The sequence below is a fragment of the Vanellus vanellus genome, assembly GCF_965231255.1.
Source record: "Vanellus vanellus genome assembly, chromosome: 4".
In the NCBI taxonomy this organism is placed as follows: Eukaryota; Metazoa; Chordata; class Aves; order Charadriiformes; family Charadriidae; genus Vanellus; species Vanellus vanellus.
In genome coordinates, this window is record NC_138909.1 from 15240426 (window position 1) to 15263482 (window position 23057).

The 23057-nt window shown below is 38.9% G+C and overlaps 1 protein-coding gene across 1 annotated transcript in view; it reads right to left on the minus strand.

The window, feature by feature from the left end:
- OTUD4 (OTU deubiquitinase 4) overlaps positions 1–18050 on the minus strand; it is a 34432-nt gene extending 16382 nt beyond the window's left edge. The window contains exons 1-11 of the mRNA XM_082481977.1: positions 17911–18050; positions 16279–16362; positions 13234–13284; positions 11253–11299; positions 7871–7943; positions 7302–7383; positions 6350–6494; positions 4323–4380; positions 3819–3936; positions 3522–3586; positions 1375–1475 (exon numbers count right to left, since the gene is read on the minus strand). Coding sequence (XP_082338103.1) covers positions 1375–1475; positions 3522–3586; positions 3819–3936; positions 4323–4380; positions 6350–6494; positions 7302–7383; positions 7871–7943; positions 11253–11299; positions 13234–13284; positions 16279–16362; positions 17911–18021 — 935 coding nt within the window. The 5' untranslated portion in view covers positions 18022–18050. The remainder of the gene's footprint in view (positions 1–1374; positions 1476–3521; positions 3587–3818; positions 3937–4322; positions 4381–6349; positions 6495–7301; positions 7384–7870; positions 7944–11252; positions 11300–13233; positions 13285–16278; positions 16363–17910) is intronic.
- Between the last annotated feature and the right edge of the window lie 5007 nt (positions 18051–23057).

Below are 23057 nucleotides of genomic sequence, written 5' to 3' on the forward strand. Positions count from 1 at the left end.
GTTTACTAAGACTGATGGATCTTTCCATTTTTGATAACAAAGTCCTTTGTTCTTTATGATTACACTCAAGCAACATGTAGAAGAATAAACCTTTTTTTTTTTTTAAATAAAACTCTGTGATAAGCTGATGCAAACTTATCCAGTAAAGAATGATCAGTCATTTGTGAAGTGAGTATCATAATGTCTTCAGGACAGACAGAAAAGGAGAATGATCAGAAAAAGCAATACTCTATAGATAAACTTATCGCATACACTGTAATAGATGTGAAGACTGAAAAACGTTATAGTGGTAGTTTATATCCCAGAGCAATTCCTGCATTTTCAATTGAGCATGCTCTAAGGATGTCCAAGCAACTGTTGACATTATTTGAAAGGAAGACATTCAGATCTATAATAGACAGTTCGAATCAGGTTAAATCTCAATTTAAAAAGGGAACAATCTTCAGATCTCGCAATTCTTTGTTTGTTTGTTTTTACAGATTGCATGAGATTAATGGGCATCTTTCTCCTTTCCTCATTTACCTTGACTAAAAGCGTTTCCTCTTCCCAAGCTACACTTAACTGTGGGGTTTTTCGCCCCAGAAGAGTTACAAAACTTACAGCAGAGCTCAAGAAGATTCTCAAACTCCTCCTCTCAAAAAAAAAAACCAAAAAAAACCACACACAACCAAAAAAAAAACACCCCAGGAAACCCTTACCACCCCCAAAAAAACAAAACTAAACCCCACCAGCTCCCAGAAAAAAAAACACAAAAAAACCCAAACCAAAAAAAAACCAACACCCAACCAACACCACACTGAAAAAAAAACAAAACAAAACAAAACACAAACACAAAAAAAACAAACAAAAAAAAACACAAACCCCACCAACTTTAAACAGCTTGTCTGAAGGTAGGGCAAAGATCTGACCTAAGAAGCAACTTGAGACTCTCTGTATGAAATCAGACAGAGGTACTCAACAAACAGAGAAGCTAGGTGCTTTGATGAGCCTTTTAATCTGAAAAGCTTGTCACAAATCTAGCATTTAATTAAGCACAACACACAACACTTAATTAGGATGGTGTCAATCTGTTTAGGATTGAATCTTGTGCAAGAATAAAAAATAAAAACTTCTACTACTAATGTAGTTAACAGTTTTACTCTGCAAGTAACATCCAAACTACCTAGCACCAAAAAAATGCCTGAAGTGACAATTAATGCAGAATCCCTTTTACTTTTTTTTTTTATTGAATATGTGTGTTTTTAACAGTTTTGTAGTAGTGCTGCTTCAAGTAAAGAAGTAGATTCAGAGGCTGAAATTAACTCGGAACTAAGGTAATGCTGCCATTACAAGGTTCAGTTTGGCCCTCTTTTCCAAAAGAGATTAAGCACTTACTTTGCTCCAAGCTCTTCTACAAATACAACAACTGGCCCATTCTCTGAACAAACTTCTTGAATATGGGCATTATAAAATTTGCCATTGTGGTCTAAGCGCACCTATAGGGAAAAAAAAGGTGCATTAGCTTCAAAGATAACAATGAGAGGACGTAACTCTTTACAGTATCAGCAATGTTAAAAATAGAACTTGTCCTCTGGGCAACAGAAGACCTGAGAAATAAACACCACCCAATTCAGTAAATGCATCAAAAGCAAACCTTCAATCCATACTGCTTCTTCAAAAAGAAATAAAAATACTATAAAAAAAATATCAAACACAAACCCCAGAAAGCTTGCTGAGTAACACTACTTAATGAAAGATAGCTTTCAAAACTACATGAGGAAGTTAAAAGCAATCAGTGTATCATGGCTTTTCAGCTTTACTGAAAACACTTTCTCTTAGAATAAAACCCAAAGCTCTTCCTTGTTGAAATCCATGTAAAGAAATGAAAAATTCATAACTAACTACAGTGAAATTTAGTTTAAGAACGTAATGAACACCAATTATTTCTGAAGTTATTCTTCAGAAAGCTTTGTAGAACAAGCAAAACAAGTTGTTCAGACATGATCATAGTGCTACTTGTCTGACTGACATTCTGTGTTCTTAAAATTCTTGTTAAATATAAAATAAATTTAATAACGTTCTGCTACAACATTTGGCTTTCCAGTTGTATTAATTGGGTCAACTCCACTTTTCACTATTTGCTTCATCTTCCCTTCTCATGTTTTTATCCCATGTATCTACTGTCTTGCCACGTACATATAAAATTTAACAGAGTATGTAAATTACCAGAGTTTTTTCTACTAATGACATCTGTACCCTTTAGTAAATACTACACAGGACAGCCTTAGGGTCTTAAGTATAAATTTTAAGCCTGTACTATTAAGCAATAAATAATCAACTCCACATTAGTTTTTTTTTGTTTGGTTGGTTTGTGGGGGGTTTGGGGAGTTTGTGGTTTTGGTTAGGTTTTTATGCTTTTTTTTTTTTTTTACAGTTGTGTTTTTCCTGCATTTTTTTCACTATGCTTAATTCCATTACACAAATAAAAAAAGTACAAACTAAAAGAGCCCCATGCTGCATGATAAACCTAATTGAATATTTTCACATTACTATTAATAACTTTAATAGATGGTCAAATATCCTAGAAAGAACATATCTAGCCAAGTACCACCAGTTTAGTCAACACACCTAAGGTGTTTAGATGAATCTAAAATTTGAGCACTCTAGAATTTAATGGCAAACCTTACTTCTTCTTAAGCAGCAACATGTACTACAAATTTTAATAGAATTTAAAGAGGAATTGTGCAACACAGTTTGAATATTTCAAGAGGAAGAATCGCCCAAAACTTCAGGATCTGCAGTAACTAAAGCGAGCTGTATTCCATTACTCGAAAGTAATGAGATTAGTACAAAGCCGATTTATAAACAGTCATCATTATCTTCAGAGTTCAACACAAATACATGGAACTATGATGTTGGTTTTGGTCTCTCCAAAGGAAAGCGTGAATGTCAGAACACGCTAAAATGTTGTTCTTCATCGTGCAACAGTATTATAAAGCTAGAGGAGCCATCAGCAAAAGATGCAGTGAAGATAACTATTAGTTTATAAAAGAGACCTACCCCACACTTTTGCACATCATCGGAATAACTAGCTAGCTTACGGAGCCCACCAAGAGAATAACAGAACTTAGCCTGAACCAAGTAAACTGCCTTAAATACACCTACTTCTCACACAGAGACCAGCACTCTACAACACCAAGCAAGGACGCACCATGGAGGCAAGACTGCCCAAACTTATTTGCATACTTAACATTAAGGTCCACAGTCATCTTATTAAATATACTCTTGAAGTTAACTTTGTGACTTTTTAGTGCAGTAAAATTGCCCTGATCAGATGTTCTGTTACATGCCTTTTCTACATGTATGCTGTAAGTCATGAACACTGCCAACAATAAAGAGCAAATGCAGTTGAAGACACAAGCAAAGAATATTTAGAAATTAGCAACTATATATAAAAATAGTTAGCAAAGAGGGAAAATTGGCATCTTGAGCAAAACAAAAAACTTTAAAGTCTCTATAAACTATAACTCAATGCTACTTACTTTACATTTATCTCCCACTGAGTATTGCATGCCAGCAGCAATAGAAAAATCTTGTTTTTGCTGATCTGTAAATACATTAGCAGTACATACTGTTAGTTTAAATACATCAAAAGAGTTACTTTCTTGGTGCAGTAAAAATGCAAACCAGAAGTTCAGGCCCTAAATCTGCACACTGAACCACATGAGCAATACTGCTTCCTAAGCCCAAACTGCAATTTGCACCGCTGCTGTTTGAGAGGGCTTCACTTTATACATCAGCTTGCAAAAGCTGGAACTTTTAAGTATTCGGTTACTTACCCCATTTGGATTGGAGCCAAACATCATATTCAACATTTCTGTAAACTGATGGATTGAGTGATTTAAGAACTTTTTTAGGTAAGACCAGCAAGGTAGGATTCCCATTGCTCTTAAGGTGCTGTATGAAACAGAACAAAGTGCTAAATGGTCAACTACATAAAGATGTACAGTTTTCCATTTTTCAGTCACAGTGCTCAAGCTTTAAACTGAAATATAAAGAAGCTGAAAATACATAAAGCATAAAGAGCTTTGAAAAAGAATAATTCAACGGTGGTCTTTTAACCATACCAGAGCAAAATTAAGAACTAAGCAGCATTAACAAGGACACTATCCACATGTTGGCACATCAAAAACAAACACTACTTTTCAAAGAAATAAGTAGCTTTTAAGATATTACACGTTAGGAAAACTAGAGACTCAAGATTCTCACATGAACAATGAACACTGAAAAATATAGCAGATTACAAGTTATTAAGAAGAAAATAAATCTTAACATATAAATACCTTATTGCCAGAAAGAGACTTCAATCCATTCATATCACTAACTGTTGTAGCTTTACTTCTGCAAAAGGACAGAAGCGAGCTGTGGTAACACAGTATTAATAAGGTCTGGAAATCAGGCAAGAAACATCTTGGAAGAGGATAAAAATACCGAAACTACAACTCTCTACATATTTTTCCACAATAAGTATACCACAGAACATCTGCATCTCTTAAAATGAAAAAGCTAAGTCTAAACCAAGAACTAAATTTCTGTATCAGATAAATCTAAAAATAAGATTTTTGTTTCTAAGTGCAAGTTTTAGGAAGTCTAACTTACGTGTACTGACTTAGCCATCACTTAAGAAAAAAGAAAAGGGAGGGGAGGGGGCAGGCAAAGGAAACAAAAGATTCCTCTAACATTTCTGCAACAACACAAGGAAAACATAGCAAAAGCAGACATAAAAAGCCCCAAATGAACACAACTCAAATCCACTCCATCGGTTAACTGGCATCAGGGACTCTTATTCTCTACACCTGACATCACTGGAAAATCACTTTCAAAGGAGAAAAAAAAAAAAAAACAAGTCTTTTCCCCTACAGCAGTTGTAGGCAACTGTCAGTGGTAACTTCTCCCAAAACCAAAATAAATTATTACATTTAATAACAACATAACTGAAAAGTTCACATTTCTAAAATGAAAAAGATCTTCTGGAAAACTAAGTAATGAAACAAGATTAAGTCAACTTTAAGGCAAGCAAAAAATTCAAGACTTCATAAACACAGCAAAGTTTCTAAGTTGGGTTAACTAGGTTGAGTCACATACACTAGCTCTTGCGTCATAAGACATATGGTTTAAATCAAAAACATTTAATTTGATAGTCTTAAGTGAATATATGACCTCATTTACAAAGGTGGTATGGAGGTCAGAAGTATATTTTCTTATGAATCCCAAAGATACAGGGTCAGGGTAATGCCACTGCATATGAAGCCCAGGAAAGCTCCAAACAGAAAGGAATAGAGAAGGTTTCCACTCCCTGACATTTAACTACAATAATTGCTCCCCGAGGCAGGAATACTTTGTATTTTAATTGGAAATGTTCCCTAGGTTGTTGGGTTTTTTTCCAAACAAGAAAGGAAGCTAATCCCTTTCCCAGAACTTGGTTTTCTTTCTGTGGTGATTTCCATCATCTTCCTTTCTGCTGTTTTCAGCTTGAGGAAATCAGCTCCCAATGTCTCAAAGAATTTTTTCTGCCACATGCCACAAAGACTACAGCAGAGCCCTCAGAGGGCTTCAATGATGTTCACTGGAAGAGGGAACATGACACACTAATATAGCATAATCTCCATGGCTTCAATGGAAATTCACACAAGCTAGGGTTTTAAGAACAGTATTAAACAGAAGAAAAACTGTCAATATGTAAATGCAAAAATGACATTGTGAAATATTTACTGTGCAAAAGCAATCAGTAGGTCAAAATCTCAAAGCTAGCTACAGCATTCAGGTCCAGCAGAAGGAATACAAACCCACAAATATAACTACTTCATAAAGACCAAGGAACCAAACGAAGCAAGCTACATCTGTATTTCCCTGTTGGCTAAATCTCAAGCAGGCATTTCAGCCCCCAGATGTGGAAGCAACACAACTTGGATTAGATTCCTGTAACCCTACTCAGTTGCAAAAGTGAGCCAAGTAATTCTCATGGAGTTTACCGTGCCAGACTGACACACTGACAGACCTCCCAGGGGATTCTGCTATTTTAAATAGGAAGAGGGACATGTTGCAATGGCAATATTCCATTATGTAAGAAGACCCAAAGCTAGACTGCAGGAAAAACAGAGGAACCAGAACCCTGTCCTTAGGTACAGTCAAGATTACACACTTCATTCTTTCACAGTTCTAACCTTACATCTTTGTGTTTCTCTTCTTAGTAGTTTGTAAAGGTTTTGAACCCTAACTGTTAGATTCTAATACCCACCAGAAATTCAGAAAACTCATTTAACACGTATTGTTCACAGGGATCTTACTTTAACTTTTAAATCCCATTTACCTGTAGTTGTCATCTTCTGAATCTGAAGCAGATACTTCACTGCTACCGTTACTTTCTTCTGTCGCACCAACAGCACTAAGTTCTGCTATGATTTTCTTTACATCTGTATCAAATACTTTCTCATACAGCAACTCATACAGCAGAGCTGGGGAAGAGGAGGAGAAAGTGGAACAGCAAAATCAATTACAAGGTAAATAAGATCTTATACCACCAGTACAGATGCATTTCAAATTACTTCAATCAAAGCAAGCAAGCACTTTGATGTGTTAAATGAAACAGTGAAGGCATTATAAGCAAAACCAGCTGCAGCTACTATAGCTTAATGGGCATCCATGGAACTACTAGAAATCAGGTCTCTCGACAGTCAAATGTGGCCTTAGCCTTGTAACTCTGCACATAGGCAGAGCTTTCACGAAGAATTAGAATCCTTGTAGGGATTGTCACAGCGAGGCATCAAACCTGATTAGGACCTTTGGGCATTTCTGCAATCTGGTAAAGAAAACAATAATCTGTGAAGACAGTTATTTTTTGCACATGCAAACCCTGTAATTTTTGTGACAAGTTATACATGCAAGGATAATTTTAACGTAAAAAATTATTTTGCTAACATAGTCTGAAATACAAAATTAAAACCAGAATGCTGACCAAAGACAATGCAACAGATTATAAATTAGTACACCAACATTTTCTGTTTACATTATACCACCTAGATTCAAAGAGGCAAATTACTCTTCTCCTCTTGGTATATAATCTGCTTTGTCAAGAATCAGGACACAATAAGTATTCACGCTCTCGCAAAATGATACAGTCATTGACAATTCAAATAGAAAACTAAGCTACTAAAGAATGACTACAATGAACTTTCATACAGAGCCTTTTCCTGAAACCTAATGGTGATCACTAAGATTTTTGGTAAAAATATGTGCTTTTAATTAACCAACATAATACTTACACTGGCACAGAGCAGCCTTTTCTGAATACTCTATGGGATAAACAATATCATAGTGGTTTCCATTTGAGAAGCACAGCAATACCTATTAAAAAAACCCACACAGGTATTTTAGGTTTTGCATCTCACTTTATTTTTCATAGGAGCACTACTTTTTAAATTCAATTTAATGGACCAATGCGCTTTGTTATCCCTCAGGATCTCAAAACATCAATGAAATGATCAAAATGTTTAGTGGATGTCCTTTAAACCAAAAATAATTTGACTGAAAGTCAAAAAGAATTTAAGACAGAGGTAGCTATGTGAGTTAGCACTTGTAAATTGATTTTTACAGAATTTTAGATTACTAGGAAGATAAACCACACCCCAAATACAGACCATATATTTAAAAAGCAGTACTACATGTATTAACAGAATAGCTGCCTTAAATATATACAAAAGCAATTGTTAAAATTGAATGCTCAGAACATTTCATTGTGTCGAATAATAAAAATCACATGAAACTACTTGCTGTTCATAAAGTAGTCTTAATTCAGCCTTTCACAATAGCCATAAACTTTTTTTTTTTTTACCTTATCAGAAAAGCCATTTTCAGTTACACGTGAAGGAGAAGCATCTGGTTCCCGGTATATTATGAAATCTTTCCTGAGGAAAAAAAAGTAGCAGCTAAGAAATCATTTAAAAATTGGAATACTCAAGTCAAGTTCAAGGAACACACATAACTACAGAAAACACCTAGTGGAAAAGAATACTGAAGAAGATGGGTACAACTATCAGTGGTCAAAAAAAGGCTTTCTTTTATGAAAGAACATACTAGAATATGATGTTCTGGAACAACATGTGTAGAGCCAATGACAAGTAAAACAAATTTCCAGACAGCACTTTGGGAAGCTGTGTCTAGAAAGACGATGGCTCCCCAGTCCTAGAGAGATTCATTACACTTTGTCATTTGGAAACCCACCAGAACAAATAGGAGGTTGGTTTTATGAACAGAGACAGGAAACAGAGATAAATTTCCAAAAGGCGAGCAATGGTTTAGGCTAAATCTGTACTGGCAGACTAACTACACACATGCAAGAACCCTTCTGGGCACAGAGGCCAGCTAATAGAACAACCGATGTCTGCGCTCAGAAATTTCTTGTCTCCCAAACCAAGTTCTCGTGCTCAGAAGGGTCCACACAATGTTTTGCTCCCAAACGGTGGCCCAGCTGCCACAGCACGCTAAGGAGCACGCCAAAAGCTCAACAGACCATCAGTGGGCATTGCCTGAGGATCAGATATCGTAACCAAGTCTCCAGCACCTCTGAAAATCATGCCTTCCGCATGTCTCAGTTTTTCATGTGTAGCAAGAACAATCTTTTCCCACATTTTAAGATGGATAATACACTGCAGAAAAGACATTCGAAGGCTCACTTTCCCTTTCTCTTTGGATAAAGACTCCAGCAAGTGTGGAGTCTCACACTATGTTGTGTTTGTTAGGCTCAAATGGCTGGATTTGAAGTGGAAAAGAAACCCCCCTATTGTCTCTTCAACCGAGAGAACAGGAACAAGTTTTCTGGGAAGCTTGGACTGAACCAGCAGACAGTGTGCCACTGCACTGTTGGCAGATACTCATAATCGAGCACATCAATCTGGTATAGTTTTTCCAAACAGGTTTAGAATGTTTTTAATCACTGCAAACTAAGTTTAGGCAGTTTATTTCAATCCTCATAAGTGTAAATACCATAAATTAAGAGTTCAGCTCCTACAGTTAAGCAAATTCAGAATTTACATTCCACACTTATAAATCTTTTTTAGCTTGTTAAATTAAAAAGCATAAGAAGTTGAACTGGATATAAAGTGACAAATACAGGAAAATACACAACTGATACTGACATGGCGTGCTACTCCATTTTTTATTTTCCAAAAACTGAAAGACTATCAATCTTTGCTACTTGTTTTTCTGCTATAATCAATCTCTGTCATGATCTCAAATTTAATTATTTTCTCTCTCTTTTATCCATAATCTTCCCTTTGAATTCTTTGCTCGGCAACCTATCACTTCCTTCAACTTCTTCCTTGCTCACACAAGCAAAAGTTTTATTAGTCTTGCAAAATGATTAAGTATATTCATAGGTGCAGTTTTTTGACTTAAAATAATAATAAAAATAAAATAATAATTTTAAAAAAATGAAACAAACCTACCACAAAACTTTCTGCAACTACTCAGAAAAAGCAACTCTGAGAGGAAAAGAATTTCATAGCTCAGAGCCCGACCCACTTCAGGGAGGCAATGGAAATTTACTAGATAACCAAATTATATTTGTGACAGATCTGAAGAGTGAAAGTGAAAGTCTATTCATAATGCGTTTCTATCCTATGCCTGAGAAGTCTGAAACTCTGTCACTTCTCCACTTGGCACAGAACAGGAAATTCATACTTCTGCTTCCCTTCCAGCATCCAGAAAGGGAAGCAACTTTTTCTCCCTACCGCCTTCACCATTCCTACTCTCTCAGAGCTTCTAAATTGCCTTTTTAATAGAAGTCAGTCTTCCCAAAACAAGTACGGCAGTATGGTGTGTGCAACTCTGTGGTGAAATATAGTTACAACTATGCCACAAGCTTCCTCATGCTTCCAGTGGAAATTAAAACAAAAAATACTATTATTAACTAGGATTTGTCTCTGTATTCATTTATTGGCTATGGTCCTGGATACCAATGTATCAGGACTTCAAAATAAACTGCTTCTATTTCACAAGAATACATTTCTCATGGCTAGAAATACAACAGCAGATCACAGGCATCCAGTTCCGATGTAATCGAGCATGCAATCTTGTTGACTTAAATTGAGTTGTGTCCCTCTACACCCTGGCTCAACCTAACCATCAGACCTTCTCAGTAAGCCTCTTGAGCCAAACCTTACTCAGTCCTCTTCCACCCACGCAGCACATGCAAGTCTATACTGTCCCATTAACCACATAAAATGCAAACATAGAATTTCATGCAATTTTCCGCATTTAGCACTCATCTAAGTACCTGAAAGTAATATTTAACTAGTTTGTTTCTTTCCTCTTATCAACTGTCTCATCAAGAGTCAAAGTATGAAGTCATTAATTTACAGTAAGCATTTTGAAATACTGAATTTTTCAACTGGTTTACAAACAGCAGAAAGAAAATGCTGTACATTGCTCATTCTCTTGCACAGTAATTAGAAAGCTGTTATAAATATTCAGCTTATTGTTTCATACTACTTTGGAAAGAAATATTAATATATAGGATTACATTTACTAAAAACGCATCATGAAAACTGTTCATCACCAAGAGGAATGTTTATGTATGCACAAATACCGGAACATTTCTTAAGCATAGCTCAAGCTATGGCCCTTGACAAACTTGTACTATTTCATCTATACTGATACAGCAGAAAAAGGAAAATGTATACAGAAAAGACAATAAGCTACAGCAGTACACCAGGCAGTCATATACCAGTACATACAGCTTCATACCAGGGGAGGTGTGAGACCGGCATTCTGGCATACAGCCTACAATACTCATATCACTAAGCTACATCAGGGCATTTGTACAGATGTAGTAAGGAAATGGGTATAGCCCACATCTTAGCAACAGGGTTAATATTAAAGCCTTGGTGACAAATAGGAAAAAAAAGCAATTTTAACAGCAAAATTAAGATATGAAAAATTAACAAAATACAAACTGCATAACTCTACCTGCAATTAGTTGCACAGGTGAGATGCATGATATTATTGCAAACCTGTATTCAAATCCCAGATTAAATGTCATTTTCAAAACTCACTTTTCTATTTCTATTTAATACCTTGACAGCTGCAGCTTTCCAAGAATATTTGTAATTTTCTGGAGAACTACAGTATAACGCGCAATTCCATCTCTGCTATTCCATCAGATCAACAAAACAACTGAACTGATCTCAATAAAACATACGTAAAAGTTTTCTTACTTGTACATAAGGGAAAGGGCACTTATTTCCACTTGTCCAACCCATTCCTGTATTAAAAAAAAAAAAAAGAAAAAAGTTCAATCAAACACATATTTATTATACTTCCTCATGTATACATGAAGAGAAGCCAGAAATCATTGTCCAAAACAAAACAACAAAAAAATTATCACCCGAGTCTGGAGTTCAGCCAAGACATTTTGATTGTATTTGAAGGCTTTTTGAGACAACAATAACTTTTCTGGTAAGGTTAAGGGGTACAAGCTTGACGGATTTTTTTCTCAAAGTGGAAACTGACCTGTATGAAAACTGAGAGAACTAAAAACAATCATATAAATGCAGATCTGTCATTAAGGAGCATGATTTCGAAAGGTGATATAGTGCTTTTATTTTTTCTTTTGTTAAACAACTGGCAGTCTGGATTTTCAAAAGTGATTTTTGAAAAAAAGCAAATGCCAGATTCACTAAGTGCTTTTAAAAATATTACTTTCTACCTTCAAAACTGTCTGGTTTTGCGGGCCTTTAGCTATAGATGAACTGGAGAAAGAACTTAGACGCTTAACTCTCATACCTAAACCACAGATAACTTCCATACAAATATCTTGACACGGCCTTGCAAAGTGCTCCAACACAAAGTAGAACAGACCACTTCCAAGCAGCCAAAATAAACTTGTGACAGTTAGTTGCATTTCTCATGCAAGCAGCTGTATATTGACACCTGAAGAAAGACCAAAAATCTGTCCTTTGAAGCTGTTAAACAGTGAAATGTCAGTAACATCATAACCCAGACTCAAATCATAGGAAAGTTGTTTCTTCCATTTCCAGCCTAACCGCTGTACTGTGCTCCAGTATAATGTGACTAATTTTTCTCTTAAGAAAAAAAAAAAAAAGACACAAAACTTTTTTAAAATTCTTACTAAATTAAAAGTGACTGAAATTAAGTTTGGGGTAGGAATTTGTAGCAGTTCAATTTTTTTAAAAATACTTTTTTTAAATTCTCATCACAATTTTCAAATATAGAATCAATTAATATTAATTTCCCTGATCATGTAAAAAAGCTACTGTGTTTTATTTTTCAAAACTATTTTTTTAAACATCAGTAGACATGTATAAAAAAGACATTTTCTATACACACAGTGCAGTGCTGTAAACCATTCACATCGATGTAGTTCAGTGCAGAATAAGTTATACTGGAAAACAGCATGATTTACTACTTAGCATAGCATGTAACCTCAGGATTTGACTAACAAAGCTTTGCCATTAAAAATCCTGGAATAAACAAAGCAAGACAGAAGCAGAATAGGCTGACACCCACTTTTTTCCTCCTTCCACCATTCACTTTGGAAACTGAAATAAAGAACCATCTGGTTAGCCATTCTAATTAGGGATGCTGTAGGCATGGCAGGGGGAAAAAAAATTAAAAAAAAAAAAATCATGCTTCAATTTCTAGGAGGGGAAAATTTAATAAAATTTATGTACAAGCACTGAAGAAAAATTAAAAAATTTTGCAATGTTGTACTAGATCGTCCTCTTCCCCCTCCAGCTTACACAAATTATTCATTCCCTAATAAAAATACTAAAATTAAATTGGGGGGTGGAATAATCATTTTGCTTCAAATCAGTATCTTTGTAAGAGCCCGTGGCTACTGTTCATAATATCCCTTACATAAGTAATTGCGTTTTTATCAACTAAACTTTTAGACCTTTATTCAAAGCTGTCTTCAAGAAAAACCTAGCCACACTATGTTTCTTGGCATTTGCAGTGTCTAGAAACGTTTGGATACAATTTTGAGGAATAACAGGTTTAAAGCAAGACACAAAATAATTCGCCAAATCATTTTACAATAGAAACTACACACATAAAAGTATATATTCACATAATTTAAAGACTCTTAAGCTCAAAGACACTTGCGAGAAAAAAAAACTATTACCCATCAACTTCAACAAAATTACTGCTTTCTATTACAAATCAAGTTTAACGTACCTGTGGATTTTCCAAACATTTTAAGTACTCTTCAAATGGCCCCTCTATGAACTGTATTTAAAAAATAAAAAAAAATAGAGTGATAGTTATTTTTGTTAGCATAGCATATGGAATCCCCAGTCTATGACTGACTGTACCAATGGGAATGTACCATTGGGGATTTAAGACTATCCTGACCTCAAAGAGCATACAATCTAAGTATAGAGTGATGTACAGATGTGGCAATAAGTGGTCAAACACATAGGTCTGCATTCCAGAAAATAACACATAAACAGCTTTTGGAGTCATCACACAATCCAAAACCAACCAACCAAACAAAAAAGCCAAAATGAAATCCAGCAGCTAAACAGGAAATCTGAAAGAAAGCAAAGATGCTGTCAAGTAGATGTTTACGGGCAATTCACCACAGGTGTGTATGGCATTACTGGAGAGAGCATGTGTTGGCTTATGCAAGTACCTTGTTAAAAGAAATAGGCAACAACAGACAATTAGAAATGGGAGTCACATTTCTGTAGTACCCAAGTAGCAATAAGACACAGTATAGGCAAATCATAAAGCACTTTTTCCTCTTTTCTGTATCACTTCAAATTGCTTTTACTTTCAGTGAAAGGATGCAAACAATCAGGCTACACTAAGTGCCAGGCTAAGAAAGTAATCCTTCAGCTGCACTACTTAACACGCATAAAGAGGCCAAATTCACATTTGTCAATGCCCAAGAAAGATGCTGCAGTACCTGAGACACATTAACTTCAAAGCGTTTCAACCACGCTGGCCAACAGAGAGGCTGTATTTAGAAAATGCTATTTAGACACAATCTGCTTGATTTAGTCAAAATAAAGATCCACAGAGGTCCAAACAAATAAGTAATTCCTATTTTGGACTTAAGCTACAAGAGGGATGGCCTCTTTATCCACAGTGGTTAAGAAACAAAGTAGTAAGGAAAACTAAGAGTAGTGAGATTAAAAATTCTGCTTTAGCCATTTTGAACCTGGTTAGACAGTGTTGTTCATGAGAAGAACCAAGAAGTCTGGCAAAAAGTTTTAATTTAGACATAAGCAATTAGGTATGAAGTCAAAAGGTGGATCACTACAACATGACCATAGACAGCAGTTGATTTGTTTGTCAAAATTAAATGACCTAAAGATAATGCACTGAGGAAGAAAGGAAGGGCACCAGAAAATTCTCATAGAAAACTAAAGAGTTAAAAAAAAAGAGAATGAATATAAGACAGCAGCAATCAAATATAACACTTCAAGAAAGGATGAGGATGAAAATGAAGATGGCGGTTACACACAGTCACATGAAACTTTGGTTATAGCATTATCAATAGAACGAAAGAGACAGAAATCCAAGCTGAAATGGTTACAATAGACAGAAGAGGAACTTCAATGAGCACCACCAGTAAATGTCAATGGAGTGTAACTACTAAAGAAGGTTGATTAGTAAATAGTTGAATTAAGAGATTAGGGAAGGTGTTTGTTGTTCTTGTTGTGTTTTGGGTTTGTTTGTTTGGGGTTTTTTTGGTTGTTTGTGTGTTTTTTGTATTTTTTGGTTTTGTTTAAGAGAGATAAGTTAACAATGTCATACTCCAGATGGATGGAAATACACAAATTCTAGTAGGAGATATGGGGAGATCAGCAAAGTTGAAGACAGCCGAGGGAGTAGGAACACTAGGCAATGTGAACACATATGAAACACCTCAACCTTGTACGTGAAACACTTATTCTGAAAACTGACAAGAAACTTTTTAAAAGAGACTTTTCAGAGGGGCAGCAAAGATGCATAGAGGAGAGGTTGTATCACTTGGACCAAGTCAGAGGAAAAAAAGGACAGTGAGACTGGGAGTTTGGAAGACAGAGACCAACCCAGTAAAACCAGCTGGGGTTAAACACATTTAGACTCAAGAAGGGCTGTGGAACAATAACACAGAAGTAGAGTAGCAGATATTGGAGTGAGTGGGGTAATTCTGGAAAGAAAGGGATTAAAAAGACAGGGTGGGTAGGAGGGGGAGGAGGTTCAGTGGGAGAAGGTAGAGAGATCTAAGAGTTGATAAGTCCTCAGATGGACTGGAAACAAACAGTCCCAGCAAACGAAAATAGTCAAGTCAGAGGTGCATTCTCCTAGAGGAATTCACTGTATTTTTAACAACTTCCACATTAACAGTGATCAGTCACATTTGAGCATAGGGCACTTTGTCAGAGATTATAGCAAATACACACTCTTATTTCTGCTTTCCTTCTTTTCCCTATGCCAACATGCATCTAAAGCACCTTTTTTATTTTGGGTCTGGGTAAATTCATAAGAGAAAAAGAGAACCGAGTAATAATCCTCTAGTAATAAATGCTTACACATATTCCTGTTTTCGCTACCTGGAAATTAGTTAAATGGTATATACACTAACTAGAACACATACAAACAAACAGGAGTGCTATTATTTATTATTGTTCTTTTAAAAGGAAGAAAAAGGGGATCTTATTAACACTGATGACATTCACCAAATATAGATCAATATCAAAATATTTTATGTCTATGGCTGATGAAGAACTTCGTTACAAATCTTTAGAAATAAAAACCACAGTGGCAAGCATAATAAATTGTATATCCCGAAACAAATTTGACTAATCTCACCAGTCAAATCCTTCATACATTGTAAAAGCAATTGAGTAGCACAATAAAAACGTTTTATTACCTTCATTAAAATAGGCATTATACTAAAATAGAACCCAAATTTTGGTAGCTCCACTACAGACTATTAAAGTTTAAGAAAGTTTGTTTTGTTTTTTAATGAGCATTAAAAACTATCCCTACTATGCCCACCCCACATCCCTCCAGTCCAAGCAGCATACAGGTCTTTCTCCAGGCTCATGAAAATGAGTTACTACTGCACATGTGCCAATTAATTTACAAGTGCACTCACTTTAAAAAGCATTAACAAGTATATTGCTATGATGAACACTGTCACAAACAGCAGAATATACCTTAGAAAAGTGGAAGGAATAAAGTAACATTTTTTTAAATGCTCACAAAGAAACCCAAAATACTTACTGCTTCAAATTTCTCCCTATTTCTCCGAAGATAGTCTACACAAGCCATTCTAACATCAATATGCCGAGACTGAGAATGTAACACCTAGAAAGGGAGAAAGAGAAGAAAGTGACGCTGGTTCTTAGGTGTTTTGATAATGGCTCATAAATAATTAATGACTTGTCTAAATACAGGCTTGGAAATACTCTAGTTTTATTTTTAAGAATATTTAAAATGCATATTCAGTCAGCAACAACATGTTTATGCAGGTGAAACCTCAACCAATCAAAAATTAAGTAAGTGCAGAATTCATGGATTTACTAAATTCAAATGTTCAATTTTTTGAGGACTTACTAAGCAAAAGGAGTAGTATTTGTTGTCATTCTTCAACTGACTCCTTTGTAAAGGACTTCAATTAAGTAGTAAGTTACTGCAGGAGTGCACGAGGAAATCAAGTACCAACATGCACTCATTCAAATGAAATCCAACCAAATCTAAGAGAGTGAAGGGTTACCTTCTCTTGACTTCTCTTGACTCTGTTGCCCAAATACTGATTTGGAAGCCAGGAATTCAGATCCCAATACGACACCTGCATTCTACCTCCTGTTCAAATATCTACTGGAAAAATATTACTTTCATCATAGGTTCAGAGTTATCTCTAACATGACTTTGTCTCATCCTCATTATAACATAGGGAAGTTCCAGTCAATTTAAATTGCAGCTTCTCTTGCAATCCTTAAACATTACCCTCAATTTAAAACACTTCCAAATTCAGATCAGTTCAGTTTTTCCGCATGAAGAATACAGAGATTAGGCCAAATTTGTGGCTAAACACCTACTAACTCTGCATTAAAGACCTTCCCTTTAATAAATTATGAATGGGATGTTAAAAATTTAATTAATAGTTGGAAAAAAGTTCTACATACACTGGAGTGTGGGAGAAACCTTCTACATATATTAATTAAAAACATCAGATTATCAGTGTATTGATTATTCCTTTGAAATAAAAAAATACAACCACCACACTCACTTCAGATCAATAGTGTTTGCTTTCCTGAACTTATACGTTCAGTGGGGAAAGTAATTTAAAAAAAAAAAAAAAAAAAGAAAAGAACTGTGTATAATTAGCACAGGAATCTGGGCTTCCACAATCAGAAGCACCAGAGCTCCCACTGCTGTTTGTCTGTATTTAAGACAAGATGACGCTGTCACTTTTTCCCTTTAACAGTAACACTGAAATGGGGGAGGGGAACTCAACAGGAAGAACTGAAAACAAATAACCCACTTTCTCTAATTTCATAGTAAACTAATTAACAAAACTAAGAACAAGGCTTTTCAGGTCTTTCCACTAAATTCCGTTTCCTAAATAGTCTCATAGAATTGTACCCAAACGTTGAAATCTTACACTGAAAAAAAGCTCTGAAGAGGCAGGGGAAGGTCAAAACAGGTTAACAATTTCTTGATGACAGAAGTCTGTACACGCAGCACTTCGCTCCCTTCCCAAGGCAGATTGTTTTTTTTTTTTCCCCCCCGGCACACGACTGTGCAACCTTAACCTATACTCGTCTGCATTTTAACACTAATTATCACCTACTAATGAGATCCACTTCCCATGCTTTCATGCGAAGCAGCTTGGTTTATGTAAGCAGTTACCTGCTCGGCCACAGCCCTGAAAAGACAAGATCCGTCCTTGGCAACTCTCTTTCTGTACAAGCCCTGAGATCGCAAGTAGCAGTCCATAGAAGCGTCCCCCGGGACGTCCATGCCGCTGCCTCGATGACTCTGCTCCCCGCCGTCGGGTTTGCACGCCGCCTCCATGTTCACCGCTTCACACCGTGGAGCCTCGCTGCACCTCTCCTAGCCCCACATGGCGAGGCAAACCCACCGAGCAGCTCTAGGGCCGGGTGAAGGAAGGAGCAGCAGGTGGGGGAGCAGAGCGCTGCCCCCCCCCGGCACTGGAGGTAGCAGCGGCAATGGGATGAGCAGCCGGTCTCACGTTATCAACTTGCATGTGGGAACCGCGGAGAGAAACTGCAAAGTTTTACTCCGCAGTTTGGACTTCCAGCTGCGTGGGGGGGAAAAAAAAAAAAAAATATATATATATATATATATAAAAACGTGGCTTCTAGGTTTTCTGTTGAGGGCCGGGCGGCAGCTGCTGGACACGGTTGCGGTGGGGTCCCGACCCCGCTCTTCTCCCTCGGGGCGGCGATTCCCGGCGGCTGCCGCAGCCCCAGCGCGCTGCCGGCCTGCCCGGCGCAAAACAAAAGAGAAAGGACATGTGCTACCGCCGCCGGGCAAAGGAGGGGAGGGATAAAAAAAAAAAAAAAAAAAAAAAAAAAAAAAGCGTAACCTGGCGTTTATTTTCACTTTCAGCCCGGGCGCTTCTGGGAGCGGTAGTCCCGGAGGAGGGAGAAGCGGGGGCCGGAGGCAGCGGCCGGGAGCGGGCCGCCCCCGGCGGGAGGCAGCCCCGGCGGTCGGGGCTCGGCTGTTGGCCCTGCAGTCAGCCAGGCTCACTCCAGTCCCGAACTGCGGTTTAGTTTTATAACTAACACCGGCATGGCCCACACCCAACCCATAGATATGTGGGGTTTGCGGGTTTGGTTTGGGTTGTTTTGGGGTGTCCCTCTCAACAATTTAGATTGTATTTTTGAAATCCATCCACTTGCAAGAAAGAAGATGGAAATAAAACTGGGATAGTAAAAGGAGGCTTAATTAAAACGGGATTAAAAAAAGCCATAGCTGTTCAATACTTTTAACAGACTACTTTTTTTGTCTACCACTCTTAGTGGTAAGAAGCAGTAAACAGTTATTACAATTGCATAACTAAATTTTGCTTGGCATTGTAAACAGGCTTTAAAAGATTTGTGTGCACAAAATGTGACAAGAAAGGAAGCTTCCCAAACTTGTAAGGCTTTTTTTACTGTGGTTGTGTGACTTACCTAGGAGGAAGAGCTACAAAGCTCTCGGTAGCACTAGCGATAAATTAAATGCTACCACTTACTTTTTAGCTTAAATGAACAAATTTAGATGCAAGAAAGAGAGACAAACACAGAAGGAATGAAAACCCTGATTTTTACTTTCAGCCAACAGTAATAAGACCAGGGAAGGCAGTGACTTGAGCTGAGATCTGTGTATAATAATAACTGATTGAATAAGCAGAAGTTACAAGCCAGGCTGAGTCTAGCGCTGCTCTGCACAAGCAGTATCAACCCCGCTTTTCCTAACAGAAGCCCAAGTTTTCCAGAAAGGAGTTGGTCTACTGGAAACAAAAGCAAATTCCTGGGGATGTCTGTAAACAAGGAGAACAGAAACCGAGAGCAGTGAAAGTAAAGCCCTAACAGCATCTGAACCTCCAAGACACAGAGAGAGGTGGTTAGGCAGCATAAGGATGTTTGAGACAAGGAGCGTGAGGTAAAAATACTAGCTAGGGGCTGGAGGGAAAGCTCAAACTTCTCACCAGAAAATGGGCAAGGTCATCTAACAAGACTGAACTATAAAGAGTCACTGCCACTGATTCAGCTACCATATTCACTGAAGAAACTTAGCCTGGCAGAGTCTGCACGTGAGAGGTGCTTCTTCTGTGGATAAAAGTAATTTTGGCAAGATGCTTTTGAGACCTACCAAGCTACTGTCCAGTTACAGAGTTTCTTAGGAATATTCCATTTTTCCTCACCCTATTTGTCACAGTTAGAGGCAGAACTATCCTCTAATATGTTCACAAATCTTTCCTCATATTTGAGCCTTTTGTCATTGTGATTCTAAAGGCTGGTTAGGGGAAGCTCAAACGCCTTTTGTCACGTCTGTTAGACTCAAGAATGCATTTACACATGAGGTCATCCAGTATGTGACAGAATGTAAATGTAGTTCTGATAAGTGAACACACTAAGAAAATTAAAGAATTGGAGTCACATAGCTGTCAGTTTCCTAAAAGCCTGCTCTTTTTGCAACTGACTCCTGAAGTCAATCAGGCAATAGTGACCCACAGATTTAAATTTTTTTTTTCAAGTACCGCTATAGAAGAAGCAATCTATTTCTAAAAAGGTGGAGTTCTTGCTGAAGAAATCCAGCCTGCAGATGCACAGTTTATAAGGCATAAAGAGAAACGCATCCACTGAAAGACATGAAATACCTCAACATTAAAATAAACGCTCCATCAAGACAAGAACGGCCAAATTATAACTCATGCGTTAGTACAGATGTTGTCATTAGCGAGTAGCTTTATTGGCACTTTCAACCAGCACTTCTACCACAAGCAGCAGCTCCAGCCACCAGTTCCTCCTCTGCACCAACCTCTATGGCCCACACACAGAATCGGCTCAGGAAGCTGACTCAAGCTGAAAAGAAACCACCACCCCCCCAAAAAAAAACCCAAATCCCACAACTTTTTTTTTTTTTTTTTTTTTTCAAACAAGATGAGTTTTGTGATTCAGTTCACGGCCTCCCTGTGCCAACACCTGGGCCAGCAGAGCGGGGGCGGGGGGGGGGTGGGGGGGGCGCAGCCTTTACTCATCCAACTGCAACCTTGGAGAGAGGAGGCCAGTTCTCGCCCAGCTTCACGCCCGCTCTTTCCCGCTTCAGACAGCTCCGGTTCACCAGAAGCCGCCTCCGCCTGGCCTGGGCCACTCGGCACAGGCCGGGGACCGGCACCTGGGCAGAGGCGGCCCCTCGGCCTGCAGCCCGGCGGCCTACCGGAGCAAGGAGCAGACCCACCAGCGCCCCAACCCGCTCGGATGGGCACTCCCCACGCCTGTACACGACCCGCCGCCGAGGCTGTAGGGCCGGACTCCCCGCCCGGAGGAGCCGCGGCGTGGCGGGGCCCTCACCCTTCCCCCACCCGCTGACGGGCACTTACCGGCGGAGGGGCGGGAGGCGGCCCCCTCCTCCTCCTTCTCCTCCTCCTCCTCTCCTCCCACCGGGCAACGGCTGCAGTGGCGGCAGCAACGGCGCCGCCCCCTCTTCGCCTCGCCGGCGCAGGCACTTCAATCTCCCGCGGCGGCCGCCCTGCTCGCGTCGCTCCCCGATGATGCGGCCGCTGCCAGCCCCGGCCCGGTCTCGCCCTCCCGCCTCGTCGCCTCTCATCACTCTTGGCCGCACGCGCGAGGGAGGGAGCGAAGAGAGCGCGCCCCCGCAGCGCTCCCCCCTCCGCCCCGCTGTTGGTTTGTCCCACCGGCGACACCTGTGCGGGCTGCTGTGGCTCGTACCATTTGCCGCAGAGGGGAGGAAAAGACGAGGCCGGGGAGAATGCCCAGGTGCTGGAGGAGGGAGCGGCGTTTAGCGCGGGGCTGTTCCTCTGGGCTTCGTCGCTGGGCGGCTTTAAGGAGCCGGATAGCGCTGAGGCGAGCGGCATTCTCCTCATGTCGTGTCCCCCCCCCGCAGGGGGATGAGCAGTGGTACACTCCGGGGAACGTCTCCCCCCTACTCAGCGGGGCCCAGTGGTTAGGTCCGCCGCCGCGAAGGGCGGGAGGGGGGCTGCCCGCGCGTTCGCCTCAGCCGCTGCCTTATGGCGCCGCCGCCTCAGGCGGCTTAGCTTAGTTGTGAGCTCTCCACACACACCCCACACCCCCAACTGTGGGATGCAACAAGAAACGTTTTTAAGAGTTTTTGTGACAGGTAAATTTTTAATGAGTTAACGGCTCAGTGTGGGACAGGAGCGGGGCCTCGCTGCCAGAAGGAAAAGTTGTTAAAATTATGCCCTCGGGGTGTGTGTGCGTGTGTGTGCAGTTACAGTAATAGTGCATAGAAATACTATAACAGGCATGAAGAAATGCGTAAAATGTCTGTAAAACCGTAGTGGGAAGGTTGTGAGAAGAGTAAGCAAGTGTGTAGCAAATTTGAGTATGATTTTTTTTTCCTTCTCCAAATAAAATAGCTCGTTCAGGTGAGGAAGTCAACACTCAAACACATGACCAAGCCAAAGTGTTTAGGGGGAATTAATTAAATGCATACTTCGAGCTAGCTAGCATAAAAGTTAATAGTGGTGATAAAGCCTGATGCTTAAGGGAACACATTAAAAAAAAAAAAAAGCAAGTATGGTCTGGTTTGAAAAAAATATTTGTAGGGTGCCTGTTTGCTTAGTAGTCCCCTATGAGATTTTTGTCTTTGTCTGAAATGACCGTTTTTGGTTGAAATAGAATGTGAGGTTATATAAACCATTAGGTTTATCTCATAAGGTGCAGTTCAGTTTACCTTTTCTGTGCGTGTTAATTAGGAGTTAGCATGTGAACAGTACTTTTGAAGACAGTAGGCTAAAAACCAATTTATCCCTATCTGGTCTTAGGTTTCCAAAGTTACAGTATAGTACACGTTTGAGCTGGTGGTGCCTCCATGTGCCTGTGGTAGTGCCGGACAGTGTAAAACTGACCCAGCTGACAGCCCAGCGTTCCCCTGCAATATTTTTCAGTGAGATCAGGTCTTCAAACCATTTTGTTTTACGCTTGCTGCACAAACACCAGCACAAGAGAGGGAGAAGGTGGGAAAGAGAAAATAGATGAAAAAGAGATGACAGGTTTTGACTCTGGTGTATTGCCAGGCCAGATCCTCATCAAACTTCAACCTCAGAGACCAAGGATGTTAGAGTTGTCCCAAACCCCTTGTACCAAATTTAAACATCCTGTTCAAAGTTTTAATTTAATCCTTCCATGGTAAAATTGGTTCCCCATCGGATGTGTGCATTCTGACAAGTCATGATTTTGGAGTCATGGTTTTGGAGTCTTTTGCGAATGTTTACAATGTCTTATCCAGGTTGTGTTCATACTGACATCTACAAAACAGTTATGCCCCTCATGCTGAAGCTTTAA